The 21737-nt window shown below is 21.6% G+C and overlaps 1 protein-coding gene across 1 annotated transcript in view; it reads left to right on the top strand.

Moving 5' to 3' along the window:
* Positions 1-21737, top strand: part of LOC127288686 (uncharacterized) — a 31744-nt gene that overhangs the window by 8232 nt on the left and 1775 nt on the right. Inside the window, exons 2-7 of the mRNA XM_051316298.1 lie at positions 3933-4056; positions 4116-4201; positions 11686-11781; positions 18511-18573; positions 19792-19875; positions 20673-20892. Coding sequence (XP_051172255.1) covers positions 3933-4056; positions 4116-4201; positions 11686-11781; positions 18511-18573; positions 19792-19875; positions 20673-20892 — 673 coding nt within the window. The remainder of the gene's footprint in view (positions 1-3932; positions 4057-4115; positions 4202-11685; positions 11782-18510; positions 18574-19791; positions 19876-20672; positions 20893-21737) is intronic.

Genomic DNA, 21737 nt, shown 5'->3' with positions numbered 1-21737 from the left:
TTCTTCAAAATTTAAAATTTTATTCAATTACTATTGTTATTAAATTATTTTTTATAATACGTAATTAATAATTGATAATAATTAATAATTGAGAATAATAAATAATTAGTAATAATAATTATTATAAAATTTATTTAATTAAATAAAAAAATTGTTCATATATTTTTAAACATTTATTTAAAAAAACAAGAATTTCTATTTTCATTGTACTTTTTTCATTTTCTTAAATGTTTTAACTGACACACATATTTATAATATATGCTTGAAATGTAACAGTTTCATTCTTTTAAAAACGATTTCATGAAATTCAAAAATGTCTATTTAAGTGAAAGAAACTGCTTTACGGCCCTTTTCCACTTAAATTCAATTGTTACGTTGGAATTGAATCTTGATTACCAATGCGGATAAATGGCAACTTTAATGCTTCTTAAAAAAAAAAAATAAATAAATAAATACACTAAATTTTGCTAATAAAAAATATTTTTTGCAAACATTTTTCTTTTTTATTGCAAAATTGCAATTTTTATTGCAGAAAAAAATCTACATTTATTAAAGTTAAAAACGTCTAAAAATTATAAATAAAATTATAATAAAATTATACATAAAATAATAAAATTGAAAATTATAAAATATAAAAACTAAACTAAAAAATATTATAATAGAATTAAAAAAAAATTATTAAATGGTCCGGGAACATAAAAATCACCCTGTATATAGGTATGTATATATATGACAAGATAATAACTATTTTAAGAATAGAGAAAACTCAATTCTAGACTAATTTCGTATTCTACCAGAGTGAGGGATGAAAACGAGACCAGAAATATAGAATCAATCAAGTTTATAAGGGTTATATATGACTGGTTACTAACGAACACAGTTTTTGTTATTATTCTTGTTTCTGAAAAAGTAGATAAATTACGTGAACCACAAAAAAAACTACTAAAAATAGTTAAAACAACATCTTTTTTGTTTTAAATCATTTCATTTATTTCGTAACAAAAAAGAAAAAAAATCAAAAAAAAGTAAAAGAACAAATGAAATAGGAAGAAAGTCGACCCGATTCTCTTTTCTTTTTTTTTTGTTAAACTTTATCAAAGATTGTTTGTGTTTTTGATTTTCTAGTATTGATATTGATTCAAATAATTTTTACCGTAAAGAATTTATTAATTGAAATATTTTCTATATCTTTACTTTTTAATTTAATTACAAATATTTTTAAAATAAAAAGAATATTTTCCAAATTATTTATCATATAATAAAAATATTTTCAAAATTCGTTTCAAAATTAGACTATTAATTAATTAATAATAAATTTTAATTATTATTAGAATAGAAATAATATTCTAAAAATTAATTTTATTATAATAAAATTAATATAGTTTCGAAATTAATTATTACTATAAAAATAATATTTTCAAAACTATTAATTATTATAATTAATCAAAATTAATGTTTAATTAAAAAATTATAAACAATAATTTCCCTTACTACAATTATTCTGAAAAAAAACTTGTGTTTGAATTAAGTTTTTTGAGTTGGGTCTTCGCTCTTATATAGTATTCAAGACTGATCTCAACTGTAGGAGAAAAAACTCTCACCACCTGGCGGCGTAACTGTGGAACTATGAAAACTCCCATACAATATTATCATAGTTCCACACTTACGCCGCCAGGTGGTGAGAGTTTTTTCTCCTACAGTTGAGATCAGTCTTGAATACTATATAAGAGCGGAGACTCTAACTCTAATTTATTGCAAAACAAATACATATATTATTAAGTACCATTATTAATTAATTAATATTAAGCAAAAATAGTATTTTCCAAATTAATTTTATCATATAATAAAAATAATATTTTAAAAATTAATTTTATTGTAATAAAATTAATATAGTTTCAAAATTAATTATTATTATAAAAATATTATTTTGAAAACTATTAATTACTATAATAAATAATTGATTTGATTTGTATACATTTATTATGTGTGTCACATATATATATATATATATATATATATATATATATATATATATATATATATATATATATATATATATAGGCAAAATGACTGGAGAACTAGTAATAAGTTTAACGACATAGAAGCTGCAGGACCTTTGATTTATACAGAAGCTATGTAATATTCATGTGTTCTAAACTTACTGCTCATTTGAGCAGGGTTTCTGGTTACGTATAAAGTGGAACACTGTTATAAACTTTATAAGAAATAAGATGAATAGGGTGAAAAAAAATGTATCAGAGGAAGAGCTAAAAGCGTATATCTAAATTATGAAAGAAAGAATTTTAAAATAGGATATAGCACACATAAAATAGTACATATGAAAAACGCAATTTCAAATACAGAATTTAATTTCTGAATATATAAAAGAGGGCTGATAAAAGTCATGATTTTTTTTTAATCCGAATTTGTTTACTTAAATCTAATTTTTTTTATTTATTTACATTCAAAAAAAAGTTTTTAATTTTTATTATAAAAAAATGTTTAAAAAATTTAAGTGTAAAAACTAATAATAATAATTATTATATAATTATTATATAATAATAATAATAATAATAATAATATATTATTATTATAATTATTATTATTACTATTAATATTATTAATAATAAGTAATAAATAATTATTACTTTGTTTAATAAAAAAAAATTTTCTAAATGTTAAAATTTTTTTTTTATTGATTAAAAAATTTTAATGTAAATGATTTTGATTTAAATATTAATTTAAACCACTGCAACCCCTTTATAGATATTGAAATTGCAAATATTTTATAAAAAGATGAATGATAAAAATTTATCAAAAAAAAAGTGAAATTCAATATCAATGTCATTTCAAATTGGGGGAGGTTTCAATTTCCTCAACATTCCAACATTTTACTTTGACAATTTAGTTCTCAGTAGAAATCGAAATCACGAAAATTTCATTGAATTTTTATTTGAAATTTTTATATTATTGAAATATTGTATAGTCATTATAGTCATCAATAAAAATCAGTAAATAATTTTACGTTTAATTAACAAGGATCGAAAGCCAAAAAAAAAAATTTCTTTTTTATCAAAAAAGAAATATAAATAAAATTTAAAACAGAAAACAATAAAGATATTACAATTTTAAAAATTATATTTTAAAAAAAATCATATATATATATATATATATATAAGAAAATGATAAATCAACAAGAAAAATTTAAAATTCAATTTTCTCGAAATAAATGTATTTTTAAAAATACATAGAAAATGTTTATATACGCTTTGATTAATTAAATTTAAAGAGATTCGTAATGAGAAATCAACAGAAAAAATTCAGTATATATTATAGTGGAACATTTTTCCTGAATAAATTTATATTATTTGAAAATAAAATTCAGTAAATGTGCATGTGTGTGTGTGTGTGTGTGCTTTGACTAAATAAAAGTAGAGATTCAAAGCATCAAAGTAACTTGAAAATAAATCTCTTTAATAGACCCACTAATTCTAACAAAAAAATATATAATAAAAAAAAGTATTAAACTAAATGGTTGGATTTCTGTATTCATACAAAATTCGCTTTTATAAACGTAATTTACATTCCCAGTCGAATAAAACTTTTCCGATTGAAAACTCGAATCTAAGCGCAGAGAACTGAGAAGAATTGGAGTACGTATAATATTCACACTACATTAACGTCTAATTATTGGAATTACTATTTTATATTATATATATATATATATATATATATCCCATTGTTTTTGTCCTCCAATAGCAATTTGCCAAATACTGGTTGATTAAAATGTACCGAAATCCAAAAAAGAATTTTTTTTCTAAATCAATTTTTTTTTTATTTGTAAACATAAAAAATTCAATTATTAATATTATATTATTTTATTATAATTTATCGTACACACATATAATAAAAAATTCTTTTATGATTTTCAGATCTACAATATAATGCTAATAGGAATTTTGGGATTAATGCTTTATGAGGAGAGTCAATATTTTGCTGGTGAAACTTTACAACCGAAATCACCCAGTTTCTTAGAGCCTGACTTTATGTCACCAAGTAAGTAAAAAAAATGTTTTTTCCATTATTTTCATTCTATTTTAGTAAATTTCTTTCAGCTGCACTAAAACTCAGCATCGCTTTGATGATCTCCTCATCCTGCGGATTCTTTTGCTGCTTTCTGCTTGTGTACGGCTTACTCAAAGTAAGAAAAATCCAAAATACAAATAATAATTGTCCATTTTTTTTTTTTTGCTTGCTTTATATTTTAGAAATTAATTTAAAAACCAACATTAACTATATTTTTATAACTAAACATTAATTATTAATCATTAAAATTAATTAATTACAACTAATGTTTAATTGTAAAAGTATAATTAATTAACAGTAATTAATATTTTAATAATATTAATATTACTACTACATTAATAATTGTAATTAATTAATTATAATACATGTTTAATTAAAAAAGTATAAACAATAATTTCCCTTACTACAATTATTCTGAAAAAAAACTTGTGTTTGAATTAAGTTTTTTGAGTTGGGTCTCCGCTCTTATATAGTATTCAAGACTGATCTCAACTGTAGGAGAAAAAACTCTCACCACCTGGCGGCGTAACTGTGGAACTATGAAAACTCCCATACAATATTATCATAGTTCCACACTTACGCCGCCAGATGGTGAGAGTTTTTTCTCCTACAGTTGAGATCAGTCTTGAATACTATATAAGAGCGGAGACTCTAACTCTAATTTATTGAAAAACAAATATATTATTAAATATTATTATTATTAATTAATAATTAATTAATATTAAGAAAAAATATTATTAAACTTATTATATTATTATAATATTAAATATTATTTTTAATAAATATTAAAATTAAATATTTAAATTTAATATGAATATTAATATTTTAATAAAATATAATTGTTTAATTAAAAATGTATATTTTAATATTACGTTACTTTAATTTATTTATTTTCCTTCATATATCGACGATTTTTTCTCCTTTTTTTTATCAGAAATAAAGCAACAACATTTATTTCAATCCTTGATAAAAAAAAAAAAGAAAGAAAAAAAAATCCCCTTTAGAGGTGAAGGAGATTTCAAAAAATTGTGATGCAATAAATCACGTCGGTGACCTAGAATGAAGAAATTTCGTTTCACTCTTTTCGCATTAACATGACAAAATGCTGTCTCATCACTTTGGTGTTTCCCGCACTTTCGCTTGATCAACTCTTTCCCATCCTCTCATATCACGATAATTCTAAAGGTGTAGCATAATTCACGATAATACATCCCTCGCTGTTATCAACCAAAGTTTGTCCTAACGTTATTAAGTATATATATATCCACTGTTTAGGAACCAAGGGAAGCATTTAGGTATATTTACCAACTGAGATTAATGCCATACCGAAAAAGGATTTCTCTAAAATCCTCAACAAACTAACTCAAAAAAAGTGTATTTATTTTATCCAAAATCTGCATTTTTTTTAGAAGGAAGATTTTCTCGGTTACTAACATTTTTGATTTTGATTCTTTTTAGAAAAAAATTTTTTTTTTTTATTTTTTTGGTGAAAAACTTTTATATATTATTTTAATCTGGAAAGTATATGGAAAAAAATGAAAGTTTGCGTTAAATCTAAATCATCATATATGTACTTATCGCACCGGATGTGTAGACAAATTCGCTAAAGTAGTTACCGCAATTCAAAGTTCTACAGACACATAGACACACACACACACTTTGATAAATTATTTCCAAACACTGTTAATTAGATCAGAAACTTGGACAAAGTGTTTCCTTTTGTTAACCACATCGCTTTTACCTTATCATCCCTCTGTCTCTCACTCTCTCTCCCTCTCTCTCTCTCTCTATAAAATGTTTTAGCTTGGGAGACTTATCCTATTTCGTTATATATCCATTTTTTAGAAAAAAAATTATTTTTATTTTTAAACTGCTAATAGGTGCTAAAAAATGACGCTATTACTACTCTCGGTCTGACAGACCGTTATTTCTTTATTATATTTTAGTGATTTTAAATTATATAAAAATAACTGTAGTATTATGTATTTTTTTTACTGCTGCTAGATGCTAAAAAAGGACGCTATTACTATTCTCGGTCTGTCAGACCGCAATTAATTTTTTATACTTTGCTAGTCATTTTAATTTATGTAATGACTTATCCTATTTCGTTATATATCCTGCATTATTATTTTCAGGAAAAAAATTATTTTAATCTTCAAACTGGTTTTTGGTGCCAAAAAATGACGCTAATACTATTCTCGGTCTTAGAGACCGTCATTTCTTTATTCTATTTTATTTAATGATTTTAAATTATATAATAATATCTGTAGTATATGTTTTTATTTTTTCTTTACTGCTGCTAGGTGCTAAAAAAGGACGCTATTACTATTCTTGGTCTGTCAGACCGCCATTAATTTTTTATACTTTGCTAGTCATTTTAATTTATGCAATGACTTATCCTATTTCGTTATATATTCTACATTATTTGTTTTGGGAAAAAAAATTATTTTTACTTTTAAACTGCTATTAGGTTATGACGCTAGTACTACTCTCGGTCTGGCTGACCGCCATTTCTGAATTATATTTCAGTGATTTTAAATTGTGTAACGGCATCCTATTTCGTTATATATCCTATATCATTTATTTCAAAAAATAAAATATTTGGAAATTATTTTAACCTTTAAACTGCTAAAAAATGACGCGAGTACTAATCTCGGTCTGTCAGACCGTCATTCCTTTTTTATATTTTTCTAATGATTTTAAATTATATTTAATTACTTCTAAATTATATAATGACAACTAAAGTTTTATTTTTTTTACATTAAAAAATTATTTTATTTTTATAAATAATTGAAATATGACAGAACTAATTGCGCACAAAAATGCGCAGAAGTTACTTATATAAGAATTTACCGACTAATGCCGGTATTACAGAGACCGTTATATACGACATTTTCATAAAATATGAAACTAAAAATTTCTATGGTCATTAAAAAAAAATAATAAACGAAAAATATTTAGCAGCATTTTAATGGTTAATCTAGAATTTTTTTTACATTAAGCCGGATGTAGACAATTTTGCGTCAAATTGCGTAGAAAAAAAGTAAAATAAAATTTTATATTTAATTATATATATAAAAATAAAAAGAACAAAAAATTATATTCATGAAATATTGAAGTTTCTATTGTACATTAAAAAAAGTAATAAATGAAAAATATTTACAGGTCTGGCAGTCCGATATAGCAGTTTAAAGGTTAAAAAAACATATGTTCTCTCATATATATATATATTATGTATAAATAAAGAAAAAATTTACACAAAAATACAATTGCAATAATATTGAAAGATATACTTTTTTTGTTTCTCGAATCAGTAACTTTTTTTTGGAGGGTCAGAAAATTTATGGGAAAGATAAAACCTGCCCTCAGCCTTGAGATTTCCTATCTAACGTGATTTTTCATCAAATTTTCAGTACCATCGAACCAGATTCAATCCAGATTTTTTCTTTTTTTTTTCACGAACACAAATCCCCATTATTCTTCGTCAAACTTGATGATTTTTATTGTTATATTATCATAAACAAATGAAAATTATTATTATAATAGAAATTGTCAATTCTTTGAATTTTGGAAAAGAAAATTTTTAAAGTAAATCACCATTTTTTATATGTAAGGTTTACAGTTTTATAATATTATATACATATATATAGTCAAACAGAACTTGTTCATTGTAGGTGTTAAAGGTCGCATTGCTTTGTCAGGTTCATATATGGAAAATTCAATATTTCTCAACGGGAGTGAGATGCTCAGGCTCGATCCACTTTTCCTTCGCATATTCCCAATATAGAAGTTTCCATTTCCACTTTCCCATATATATGAAACAGCCAAACTCAATATTCCCACCACTCTCTATTGTACCGCAAATCAAAAAAAAAAAAAAAAAAAAGAAAAGAAAGAAAAAAAAAGTTGAATAAAAGTAATATTAAAAAAAAATAAAATAATAGGACACGCATATTTTTACATTTATATTGTGAAATTATTGTCACTTGGCAAATTATTCCTTTCAAAACTCTCGATCATTTTTATCAAATAGCTGTGATGTGTAATATGAAAAATACCTCTTATTCTTTTTTCATATCACTGACAAAAAAAAAATGTATTCGTTACAAATAATAATCGGTTACTTTACTATTATTAAATAAATTTATTTATTTATATTAAGTAATTTATTATTTGGAGTCCATTAAATTGTATTTGTATTAAATAATTAACTAAATAATAATTTAATTATTAAATTGTAATTTGTATTAAATAATTAATTAAATGATAATTTAATTATTAAATTGTAAATTAAATTTCTATTTAATAATTATTATTTCCCACTTGGAAAGATTCCCCGGAAAGTGCCCCCTGGAGATTCTATCAGAATTCCGCCGGAACTTCCAATGTAATTCCGTCGGAATTCCATCGGAATTCCAAAGAATTTCCTATGGGATTCCGACGAAATTCCGATTAATTTTTTTCAAAAATTTTAGAGTCCTAATTCCATCGGAATGCCGTCAGAATTCCGTCGGAATCCCATCGGAAATTCTTTGGAACTTCTATGGAATTCCGACGGAATTACGTTGAAATTTCCGGCGAAATTCTGATAGAACCTCCATGGGGCACTTTCCGGGGAATCTTTCCAAGTGGGTTTTGAACCAAATGAATGGTATATATTTGCTTCAAATATAGAAATTATTTGTTCAAATACAGAAATTATTGATCCAAATACCGAAATTATTGGCCCAATTACAGAAATTATTGGTTCACAAATATAGTTTATTTAATTCTAAATAAAAATTATTTGCTTCAAGTAAATATATTTATTTGATAATAGTAGTCAAGTAATCGATTATTTGAATCAAATAAATTTCTTTTTTAGTTTACTGAATTTAAAAATTTTTTTACATAATTTTTGGAATTGGGTCAGAAATTCTCAAATGTATCACCTAAAATTCAAAAAAATTAAATGTTTTTTTTTACTCCTACTGTGATCAAAATAAATTTCTGAAAATATTAGAACAAACAAAAATTAAAATTGAAATTTTTAATATTTTTACAATTAAAATTTTTAGCTGTATTAAGTAAAAAAAAAAAATTTCTCTATATCAAGTTTACAAAAAAAAAAAAAAAAAAAACAAAAATTAGTTTTTCACGTGTCTTTGAACGAAGTATTTAAAAATAATTTTTGTTTTAAACAAAATTTTTATTATAAACAGTTTTCGAAAATTGTTTATTTAAAAACTATTAATAAAAAAAAACAGTGTTCTTCATGTTTCATGTAAAAAAATTATTTCACATTTCACATACATTTCTGATTATATAAAAGCTTAAACAAAAAAAAAAAAAAAAATTAAACTAAACTGGAAAAAAGTTAATTGACAAGTAACTTTAATTAAATAATTATGAAACTATTATTTATGCAAAATAATTGAGTAAGTAATAATATTTTATAATTAATAAACAATTAAAAAAACTATTTAAAATAGCAATTTATTTAAAACAAAATACCACATTCCAAGGCGAAAAAAACCCTTTTTTTATTTTTCGCAACTCAATTTCGAGAAATTTTTTTTATTTATTTAAGCTAAAAATTTAAATTGTTTATAACTTTAAAAAACAATTTTTTTTTTGGTCTAATATTTTCAGAAACATATTTTGATCACAGTATAGGAGTAAAAAAAACTATTTGACATTGAGAATTTAAAGAAAATTTTATGTGATCTGTAAATTATTAATTACTTATAAAAAAGATTAGGGTATTTTTTATAACAATAACAATAACAATAACAATAACAATAACAATAACAATAACAATAACAATAACAATAACAATAACAATAACAATAACAATAACAATAACAATAACAATAACAATAACAATAACAATAACAATAACAATAACAATAAATAAATAAATAAATAATTTAGTATAAAATAATAATTATAATAATAAAATAATAATAATAATAATAATAAAAATAGTACTGTAATTTATCAGTCACAAATTTTATAGATAAATCTCTCTCTCTCTCTCTCTCCTGTACCGCGTCAAATATTTCATGCATAGATGTCATTGAGCAAATTCGAATCAAGTGAAGAGGCATGCAAATAACATGAGAGATGGTTAACAATCCAAAATAGATATTTGGGCGTATTAAGATTAAACTCAAATGCGACTATATTTGCATTTGCAAATTTCTGTTTATTATTTATTTAATTTACCGAAAATGATGTATTCAATAATTATATAATGATTTTTCCTTCATCTCTTGTTTAATAGAAATCAAATTGTATTTTACTTTATTTCCCCTCCTTTATTTCCTTCATCGCACAATAGAATATCAAACAATAGGAAACCCTCGTTGTTGTTAATATAATTTAACTTCTTTTATATACATATATAGGGATCATTTTGAAAGTTGAGTATGATTTTTCAAAAATCTTGTTTTATGCATTTTAATTAATTAAATGTTGTACAAAAAATAGGAGGGGAAAAAAATTTTTCGGAATTTTTTAAAAAGATTTAATTATTGAAAATGAATATGAAGTATGTACTCTAAATGTACTTTTTGTTAATGTGTAAATAATCACAAATCAATTTTCCTTTTCTTTTTCTTTTTGCTTTATTCTCTTTAGATAAACACCGCAGTGATTGTTACCTACGTCAAATATTTTGACATTCCTTTTATAGCTCTGTCAGGTTAATGACAAAAAAAAATAATATTTTTCTCATTTCTTTTTAAAAACTTTTATCTTTGTTATTAAATTTTTTTTAATACATGTATATTAAAAAAATTAATTAAATTAAATTACAAATTAAATATATGTATATTAAAAAATTAATTAAAAAATTAAATTTTTTAATTAATTATTTAATACATGTAAAAAAAATGAAAAAATTTGTGGAGGTAATGAAGAGTTACTCCTAACCAGAGTTGGGAGTAAAATTTTCAGAGTTAAAAGAACTCCAAAAGAGAGTAAACATTACATTAACTCATGGATCAAAGCTCCCTGGGGGGGTAAAATTAATTCCCTTGGCATCGACTCTTTTTTTACATTAACTCCAAAAAAAGTGTGACTTTTATAAACTCCCATTGGGAGTTAAAATACAACTCCCTTTTATACACTGCGTACTTAATTAAAATCTTTCTTTTTTTATTATTTTCAATTTCAAAAAAAAAAATACATTAATTTTTTTTTTTTTTTATTTAATACTGAAATTTGTTCTTTTTAGTGGTATAAAAGCTTTTTTCTTTAATCCCCGCAAAATAACACATTTTAAGGGTATGGAAAAAAAACAATTTCATATACATAGCGTATATACGAAAAGATTAAAAGGAAAAATGTACGTGCGAGCGCGTTTGCTTTAAATTCTCTCTCTGTCTCTCTTGGAAGTTAAACTTTTACCTCCAGTTAACACTCTTTTCAAGCGAAAACGAAAGAACTCGCGGATATATAACTAAAAGAAGAAAAAAAAAAACAAAAACATAAAAAACAATGAGGGGGAAAAAGAATCCAAGCAATTATGAAAATTTCTTGGAATTTTACGTCTTTCTGAATACTGTATAGAATTTAAAAAAGAACAATTTTTTTTTCTTTCTTCTTTTTTTTTAGGATCGAAGACTGTTCTTATTGCCATGGATTTTCACGGCATTTGTAAGCAGTGTTGTCGACGTAGCTCATTTTATATACGTCACATTTTGCGGAAAGGTAAGTTATTATATTTTTTTAATGGAAAAATAATTTTAAAAAAAATTTTTTTTTTACTAAAGTTATAGTGAAAAATGACTAAAAATTTATAGAAATTTTATTTAATTTTTAGTAAAATATTACTATTTGATTTAGTGATGATATAAAAATATTATATTACTATAAATATAATTAATAATTAATACTAATACTATTAATAATTAATAATCAATTATTAATATTAATAATAATTAATAATTACTAATATTACTATTTGATTAAAATTTAGTAATAATTTTTTTTTACTAAAATTATAGTGAAAAATTTCTATTAATTTTTAGTCATTTTTCACTATAACTTTGGTAAAAAAAATATTACTAAATATTACCAAACTAAATCAAATATTAATATTTTTTTACTATACAGTGAAAAATTACTAAAAATAAGTAGACATTTTTTCACTATAATTTTAGTAAAATAATATTAATAAATGTTACTAAATCAAATAATAATATTTAACTAAAAATTAAATAAAATTTCTACTAATTTTTAGTCATTTTTCACTATAACTTTAATAAAAAGAATATTACTAAATATTATCCTACTAAATCAACTATTAATATATTTTTTACTATAGTAAAGAATGACTAAAAGTTAGTAGAAATGTTTCACTATAATTATAGTAAAAAAAATATTACTAAATATTACTTAATCGAATAGTAATATTTTACTGGAAATTAAATAAAATTTTCACTAATTTTTAGTCATTTTTCACTATAAACTTAGTTTAAAAAATATTACTAAAAATGACTACATCAAATATTAATATATTTTACTAAATGTTTAGTGAAAATAACTAAAAATTAGTAGAAATTTTTTACTACAATTTTAGTGAAAAATATTACTAAATGTTACTAAATCAAATAATAATATTTAACTAAAAATTAAATAAAATTTCTACTAATTTTTAGTCATTTCACAGAAAATTAAAAGGCATTAAAATAAGCTGCAACGCTTATTATTTTAATCCAATTTTGCTTATTTTAATCCATTTTGGTATTAAAATAAGCAACATTGGATTAAAATAAGAAGCGTTGCAGCTTATTTTAATGCCTTTTAATTTTCTGTGTTATCACTATAACTTTAGCAAAAAAAATATTACTAAATATTATCCTACTAAATCAAATATTAATATATTTTTTACAATAGTAAAAAAATGACTGAAAGTTAGTAGAAATTTTTCACTATAATTATAGTAAAAAAAATATTACTAAATATTACTTAATCGAATAGTAATATTTTACTGGAAATTAAATAAAAATTTTCACTAATTTTTAGTCATTTTTCACTATAAATTTAGTTTAAAAAATATTACTAAAAATGACTACATCAAATATTAATATATTTTACTAAATTTTTATTGAAAAATAACTAAAAATTAGTAGAAATTTTTTCACTACAATTTTAGTGAAAAAATATTACTAAATGTTACTAAATCATTGAAAGTAAAATAATTATTTGCCTGTAAATAATAAATTAATATCAAATATATTTTGTAAAACAATGCTCATAAAAAAAAAATTAATATCTCCAGCAAATGTCAGGTAATAATTTATTCAAATTATTCAAATATACACATATCGGAGGAACATATACATATAAAAGTTAAAAGCTCCAGAGATATGCCCCTATATGTAATCAGCAAACTGTGTGGTTTACATCGAGTGCGAAAACTTTTGGATTAAATTTTCTGATGATAACTTTGATTTAAATTTATTTTCAATTCAAAATTTGATTATACAATTATTATATAAAGTTTTTAAAAAATAGAAATTACATTTTTGATTTAATACTTAAAATATTTCAATTTTATTGTTTATAACTTTAAGAAACAATTTTTTTTTTCTTCTAATGGATCGAGAATCATCATAATTTTCCATTTCACTCTTTCTATAATATTTCTCATTTATTTTATTTATTATAATAAATCAAGATACACGCAAAACCATCATTAAGTTAATATTTGTATTTTTCGTTCATCACAAACAAAAAAATAAAAAAAAATGTAATTTCTTTTTCTTTCAATTTTTTTCTTTTTAACAAAAAAATTTATATAGCAGACTTTAATTAAATTAGAGATAAATTAAGCTTTCGTTTGAAATATTCAATTTTAATATAGAAACTTCAAAGTGTTGTGTAAAATTTATGGCATAAATAGAAGAAAAATATTAATTAATACAACAAAAGTGTTTTTATTAATTGTTTTAACTTTCTTGATTATAGGAAAATTCTTTACAAGAAAAGGATATTTTACATATAAGTGAATATTTTCAAAACATTACTCTTATTTTGCTGAAATTATATTTTACTGAAAATATAAAAATAAATAAAAGAAACAAAAGTCGAGCTATTACAATATTCTTGTATTATTAAAGTTACAAAGCCTACTTATAAAGAATAAAGACAACTCAGTATTTTTATATAATATAAGAAAATATGAACTTTGTATATTTTGAATTTTACATAAAACTTCTCTCGTCATTTGAGAATATAAAAGAAGTTGTATCCATCGTATTTTTGTGAAAAACAATTCTCAACACAACTTTCGTAAAGAAACTTTGTCCTATAAAATTTTAATAGAAAAGTAATAACTTTTTGTAACAGACAAAATAACAAGAAGTTAAATAAAATTTTCAAGTGAATTTTCTTATTTTTTTTTTTTTTTTCATCAAAATTAGTTTTTTTAAAAATTTTTCTTTTATATATTCTAAAATGTAATAATAAAAAAAAACTTAATTATATAATAATAAAATGCTTGATCTGTCCTTCTGTCCTAACTTGAAGTTGTCCTTTTCTGATTTCACGTGTTTTTTTGAATAGTAATCATATGACGTGTCAAATTTTGACAATTCTTTTTCTCATTTTTGCCAAAGTTGTATATAATTGTGTTTCCAAATTTCGGAATAAGTTTCTTTAAAATTCCAAATTCGAAAATTCAATTCACGAAGCTGAAGTACACAACGTTTATCAACGAAATTTTTTTTAAAGTTGTATATTGATTCAAAAATTGTGTACAAATACAAAAAATGTATGATGAGAAATTAGATGTGCCAGGAAATTTCGTACAAGATAGTAATTTGAAAAAAATTTATTTTTAAGGTACCAGGGGCCAACGAATACCTATTAAATATTAATTATAAAAACACAGACCTCGAATCAACTTAAAGACACAAAAAAGTCGTTTTAGTCTATTTATATTCCAAAAAAAAAGTGGACTTGTATTTTATTTTAACAAAAATATTTTACAGATTTTTAATTAAAAATTTTTATTTTAATAATAAACATTTTCGAAGGGTTAAAGTTGAAATTTTTAGAAATAATTAAATTTCAAAAGATATTGTTAATTTTCAAACAATTATTAAATTTTACAGAACTAAAACTAATTTATCAAACAATTTTTGGAAAACATTTTTTAAATTTAATTGAATTTTCAAAGATTTAAAATTGAGATTTTTGAAATTAATTGAAACTTTAAGTGTTTTGTAATTAAAATTTTAGATGATTTCACTAAAAATTTATTAGAAAATGCGGACAAAATACAATAATGTGAAAATCATTTTTAATTGAAAAATGGTTTCAGATAGCTGAAATTTCAAAGAATATTATTAAAATAGTTAAAAATAATTGAATTTCCTTAGAGTTATAATTGAAATTATTAAATTTCAAAAAAAAAATTTTCAATGGAAAATTTTAGAAATAATTAAATTTTAGATGCTTTTAAATTCAAATTATTGAAAATTCAAATTAATTTTGAATTCAATTTTTTGAGAATAATGAAATTTTATTTGATTTTAAATTTAGAAAATAATTGAATTTCAGTTCATTTTGAATTGAAAATTTTGGGAAATAATTGAATTTTAATTGAAATTTAGGATAATAATTTAATTTAAGTTCATTTTTGATTGAAAATTTGGATAATTAATTTTGAATAGAAATTTTAGAAAATAATTGAATTTTATTTCATTTTAAATTGAAAACTTGGTAAATAATTAAAATTTAAATTGAAAATTTTTGATAATTATTGAATTTTAATTGATTTTGAATTAAAATTTTAGATGATTTCACTAAAAATTTATTAGAAAATGCGGACAAAATACAATAATGTGAAAATCATTTTTAATTGAAAAATGGTTTCAGATAGTTTAATTTGCAAAGAATATTATTAAAATAGTTAAAAATAATTGAATTTCCTTAGAGTTATAATTGAAATTATTAAATTTCAAAAAAAAAATTTTTCAATGGAAAATTTTAGAAATAATTAAATTTTAGATGCTTTTAAATTCAAATTATTGAAAATTCAATTAATTTTGAATTCAATTTTTTGAGAATAATGAAATTTTATTTGATTTTAAATTTAGAAAATAATTGAATTTCAGTTCATTTTGAATTGAAAATTTTGGGAAATAATTGAATTTTAATTGAAATTTAGGATAATAATTTAATTGAAGTTCAATTTTGATTGAAAATTTGGATAATTAATTTTGAATAGAAATTTTAGAAAATAATTGAATTTTATTTCATTTTAAATTGAAAACTTGATAAATAATTAAAATTTAAATTGAAAATTTTTGATAATTATTGAATTTTAATTGATTTTGAATTAAAATTTTAGATGATTTCACTAAAAATTTATTAGAAAATGAGGACAAAATACAATAATTTGAAAATCATTTTTAAATGAAAAATGGTTTCAGATAGTTGAAATTTCAAAGAATATTATTAAAATAGTTAAAAATAATTGAATTTCCTTAGAGTTATAATTGAAATTATTAAATTTCAAAAAAAAAATTTTTCAATGGAAAATTTTAATAATAATTAAATTTTAGATGCTTTTAAATTCAAATTATTGAAAATTCAATTAATATTGAATTCAAATTTTTTATTTATTTATTTATTTATTTTACATAATGTAATTAAAGGCGCATTGCCTCCTTTACATGAGGGTTATGTCCTTAAAAAACTATTCACATAAACAGAAAGCCCTAATCTTAACTAAATTGCTAATAAAATAAAAAAGACTTTTCGCGGTTTCAATTTTATCCACTTTCAATATGTTCGTAAGCGAAATTCTATTAATATTTTCTCTACAACATTCCTTATACGCAGGACAATCAATAAGAACATGTTTTAAATTTTCATTTCTACGCATATTGCACATCAGACACTTATCATTGTCACTGAAATTATATACATATCCCGGTTTTAAATTTATTTTCCACTCTGATCTTCCTGCTAATCTTAATTGAGCTAAAGTTCTTGTAATTTTCAAAGGTATCTTCCAATTAATATATGTCTCCGTGTTTGGTTTTTTCAACTCTTTTATATATTTGTAAATAGGACAATATCTTGATTTTGTAGCCCTTTCACGATCTTCCACAAATTGAGATGCTCTCATTTTGTTCAAAAAGTTTGAATTCAAATTTTTGAGAATACTAAAATTTTATTTGATTTTAAATTTGGAAAATAATTGAATTTCAGTTCATTTTGAATTGAAAATTTTGTGAAATAATTGAATTTGAATTGAATTTTTGGATGATAATTTAAATTAAGTTCATTTTTGATTGAAAATTTGGATAATTAATTTTGAATAGAAATTTTAGAAAATAATTGAATTTTATTTCATTTCAAATTGAAAACTTGGTAAATAATTAAATTTTATATTGAAAATTTTGAATAATTTTTGGATTTTTAATTGATTTTGAATTAAAATTTCGGGTAATAATTGAATTTTAGTTTATTTTGAATTGAAATTTTTAAAAAATAATTCAATTTTATTGTGATATATATTTTTTTAAATTATAAACAATTATTAAATTTCATAAAAATTTTAATTGAAAAACTAATTTTGATATAATTGAATTTGTGATGTATTTAAAATTATTAAAAATAATTAATTTAGTGATGAATCATTTTAGTTCAAAATTTGTTAAATAATTGAATTGAAGAAGATCTGAAGAAGATCTACATTTTATACTAAAAAAATGTATTTTATTTACATTTTTTTTCAAATGTAAAAAAAAATGTCGCATTTTATTAAAATAAGTCGATAAAAGTCATATTTTTGAAAAAAGTCGTAAAATCCGAGGCCTGTAAACATATAATTTTCATTATTATCATTTAATATGTAATAATATTCTAATAAATTAAATTATTATTGATAATATTAATCTTTAATTTCTTTATAACAAACAATCAAATAATCAATTAGGCGCGCTTGCGCTCGTTTAATTTTGCTAGTTTTTAAATAAATAAATAACAAGAAATTAAATAGTTTTGAACTATTTTTCTTTTTCATCACAATTATCAAAATTGTTTATTTTTTTTTTTTTAATTTTTCATTTATATTTGTAAAATGTAAAAAAAGTATTTTTTTTTCTTCTTTTTCCATCAAATAAAAGAATATAAATTGAAACTTTCATTCAATAGTTTTTGGAAGAGATAATGTTACCTGGTTGGAAATATTTGCCTTTATTTTCACGGTTCTAGGCGCACACATTTTTATCCCTTGTGTCAACTTTTTAGTGGAAAAAAAAAAAAGTAAACTCGTTTTCACTTTTAGTATACATTTTTTATTGCAAAAGGTCGAATAAAATGCACTTTGCTAAAAGGAACCAACGATCGATCAAAGGCTTTTTTTTCATATATATATATATGTATATACGAATACAGTGACACAAACGTTTGTTTCAGCCCCCATTTGAACCGGCTGTGGCCATGGTTCTCACGCTCGCCTTTTTCCTTTTTTGCCTCAACGTAAGTATTTAAAAAAAAAAAATTCCGCATAAAAAAATAAATCCAATAGTAACAAATTTAATTAATTGTAATTTATTGAAAATTTTCTTTCAATTTTTGATAAATGATTGTCTAATAGAAATTATAATTTACGGAGCATGAATTTTCCATAAAAAAAATCATTAGAGTTAAAATTTTCATTTTACACCGAGAAAAAAGATATATATTTTTGTCTCAGAGACAAATAAATTTTCATTTGTTTCAAGTAAATTTTTATTTGTTTCAAAAAAAAATTTTTTTACTTATTTCAAATAAATTTTATTTACGCTATGTAAAATTTTATTTCTGGCTAAATAAATTTTTTTTTTTTGGAAAAAAATAAAAAATAGTTCTTAAGTTCTGAGACAAATTTTTCGAATTAGCAAAAATGATAAAATTTCCTTTTTAAACGAATTTTTACTTAACATAAATATTTTTTGGGTACCGAATTTTTATGTTTAAAAGAATTTTAGATTTGCACAATCGCATTTTAAGGAATTTTAAACTAATTTGTATTTTTTTTTGATTTAAAAATTTCTAATTCATCGAATCTTTATTTTTGTTCGAATTTTTTAATTTTGATAGAATTCTTAAATTTGCAATTTCAGTCAAATGAAAATTCGGCATTTTAAGAATTTTTTAAAATAAAAATTCGTGATAATAAAAATTCGGACAAATGAAAATTCAGTGAATTGGAAATTCTGTCATTTAAAAATTAGAATTACTTAAAAATTCTTGTTAAATGAAAATTTTTCTAGATTATATATTAATTATAATTTAGTATATTAATTGAAAAATATATTAATTATAGTAAATTATAATTTGGTTAAACTAGATTTTTTTATTGTAAATAGTTTCATAAAGAGGAATTCTGTAAAATAAAAATTCGGTACCCAAAAAATGTGTTAAGTAAAAATTCGTTAAAAAACGAAATTTTATCAAATATTTAATTGAAAAATGTTTATTAAAAAAAATTCATTAAAAAAATAATTATAAATAATAAAATTCTTAATAATAAAATTTCTAACCATTGATTTTTTATGGGAAATTCCCTCACCTCTCATATAATAATTGTCAATAATTCACCACAATAAAGTCTAAAAATATAATAAAAAATTGAAAAAAAAATTTTTTTTTTTTTTGAAAAATTCCAATTTAGTTTGGACATCAGGTGTTGATATCTAAATTCTTTTATTCCAGCTATACTCTCTTCTTTGTGTGATTTCACAATTTCAAGAATATTGTGAAGGACGTGGGAGGGCAATGGACGACAGCGAATATGGGGTTAGTAAAAAAAAAAAAAAAAAAAAAAAAAAGCTCAAATACTTGCAGTTAGTAACACTCACCATAAAGAGGGGTTATTATCGCCATTCTAACAATACCGAGAGAGAAAGAGAGATCCTTTTATTGAAACATAAGAAAACTATATATGTAAAGAATTATCTTTTTTTTCAACGACATTATATACACCCTCTTAAATGTTACACGCAGAAAAAAAAAGAGTCTTATATATTAAGATAAATGGAAAATTAAGGCAGTCTTGTAAATAAAAGGTAATCTTAATTGAAACTGTGAAGTAAAAAAAAAAGAAGAATCCGTTCAGAAACTCAACAACAATATTTGTAAAAATAAAAAATTTAAATAGGTATTACTAATTTTTCAAAAAAAAAAAAAAAAAAGAAAATCCAGATACAGATCTTTTTTGCAATATTTAAACAAATTGATTTTTTAAAATATTTTTTTATTATTTATTTATTAATTATTAATTATTAATTATTATTAATTTTTATTAATTATTATTAATTATTAATTATTAGGTATTTATTAATTATTAATTATTTATTATTAATTATTAGGTAATTATTAATTATTAATTATTAATTACTTATTTATTACTTATTTATTTAATATTGATTTATTAAACATTGTTAAAATTTATTTTATTCTTGAATTTATTTTTTTAGTTTCATAATTGTTCACAAACTCAAAGGAATTTCAATTTACCGAAACCCAAATGAAGATTTAACGTGTATTAGATAAAGATCAATATTAACTGTTTCTATATATATATATATATAAAGGTTCCAGCGATACGTTATACCGTACAACCAACAACTACAGCAACCTCATGTCTAAGTTCACGAAGATTAACAACAAACAATGACACAAAAGTAACTGCCATTGCAACGCCAACTCAAAGTCCCACGGCATTGGCAACAACTTTAACATCCGAAAAGAGTCCAACTTCAGGAAGACAGACAAGAAAGCATGTTCAATTTCCAGATGAAGAAGAAACATCAGGTAATTTTTAAAAGAATACAAAAATTCAATCATATTTCACTGAAAAACCAGTAGAATTTATAATTAAATAGCGAAATCTGTTTTATCAATTGCTGTTAAAACATATTTAATTATTTTATTAACTGCTGATAAAACAGATTTAATTATTTTATTAACTGCTGATAAAACAGATTTAAGTATTTTACCAACTGCTGATAAGGCAGATTTATCTGTTTTACCAACTGCTGATAAACACAGAAAATTAAAGGGCATTAAAATAAGCTGCAACGTTTATTATTTTAATCCAATTTTGCTTATTTTAATCCATTTTGGTATTAAAATAAGCAAAATTGGATTAAAATAATAAGCGTTGCAGCTTATTTTAGTACCTTCTAATTTACTGTCAAACGAATTTGATTCTTTTGCTTATTGTTGATAAAACAGATTTAACTATTTTACCAACTGCTGATAAAACACATTTAATTATTTTATTAACTGCTGATAAAAAAAGATTTAACTATTTTACCAACTGCTGATAAGGCAGATTTACCTGTTTTACCAACTGCTGATAAACACAGAAAATTAAAGGGCATTAAAATAAGTTGCAATGCTTATTATTTTAATCCAATTTTGCTTATTTTAATCCATTTTTGTCTTAAAATAAGCAAAATTGGATTAAAATAATAAACGTTGCGGCTTATTTTAATACCTTATAATTTTCTGTGAAACGGATTTGATTGTTTTGCCTATTGTTGATAAAACAGATTTTACTGTTTTACCAACTGCTGAGAAAACAGATTTAACTATTTTACCAACTGTTGATAAAACAGATTTGACAGTTTTACCAATTGATAACCAATAACCTT

This window comes from Leptopilina boulardi, unplaced genomic scaffold, assembly GCF_019393585.1.
Source record: "Leptopilina boulardi isolate dan_hultmark-lab unplaced genomic scaffold, ZJU_Lbou_2.1 LbouV2_392, whole genome shotgun sequence".
Classification (NCBI taxonomy): Eukaryota; Metazoa; Arthropoda; class Insecta; order Hymenoptera; family Figitidae; genus Leptopilina; species Leptopilina boulardi.
This window is presented reverse-complemented; position numbering and strand designations above follow the sequence as displayed.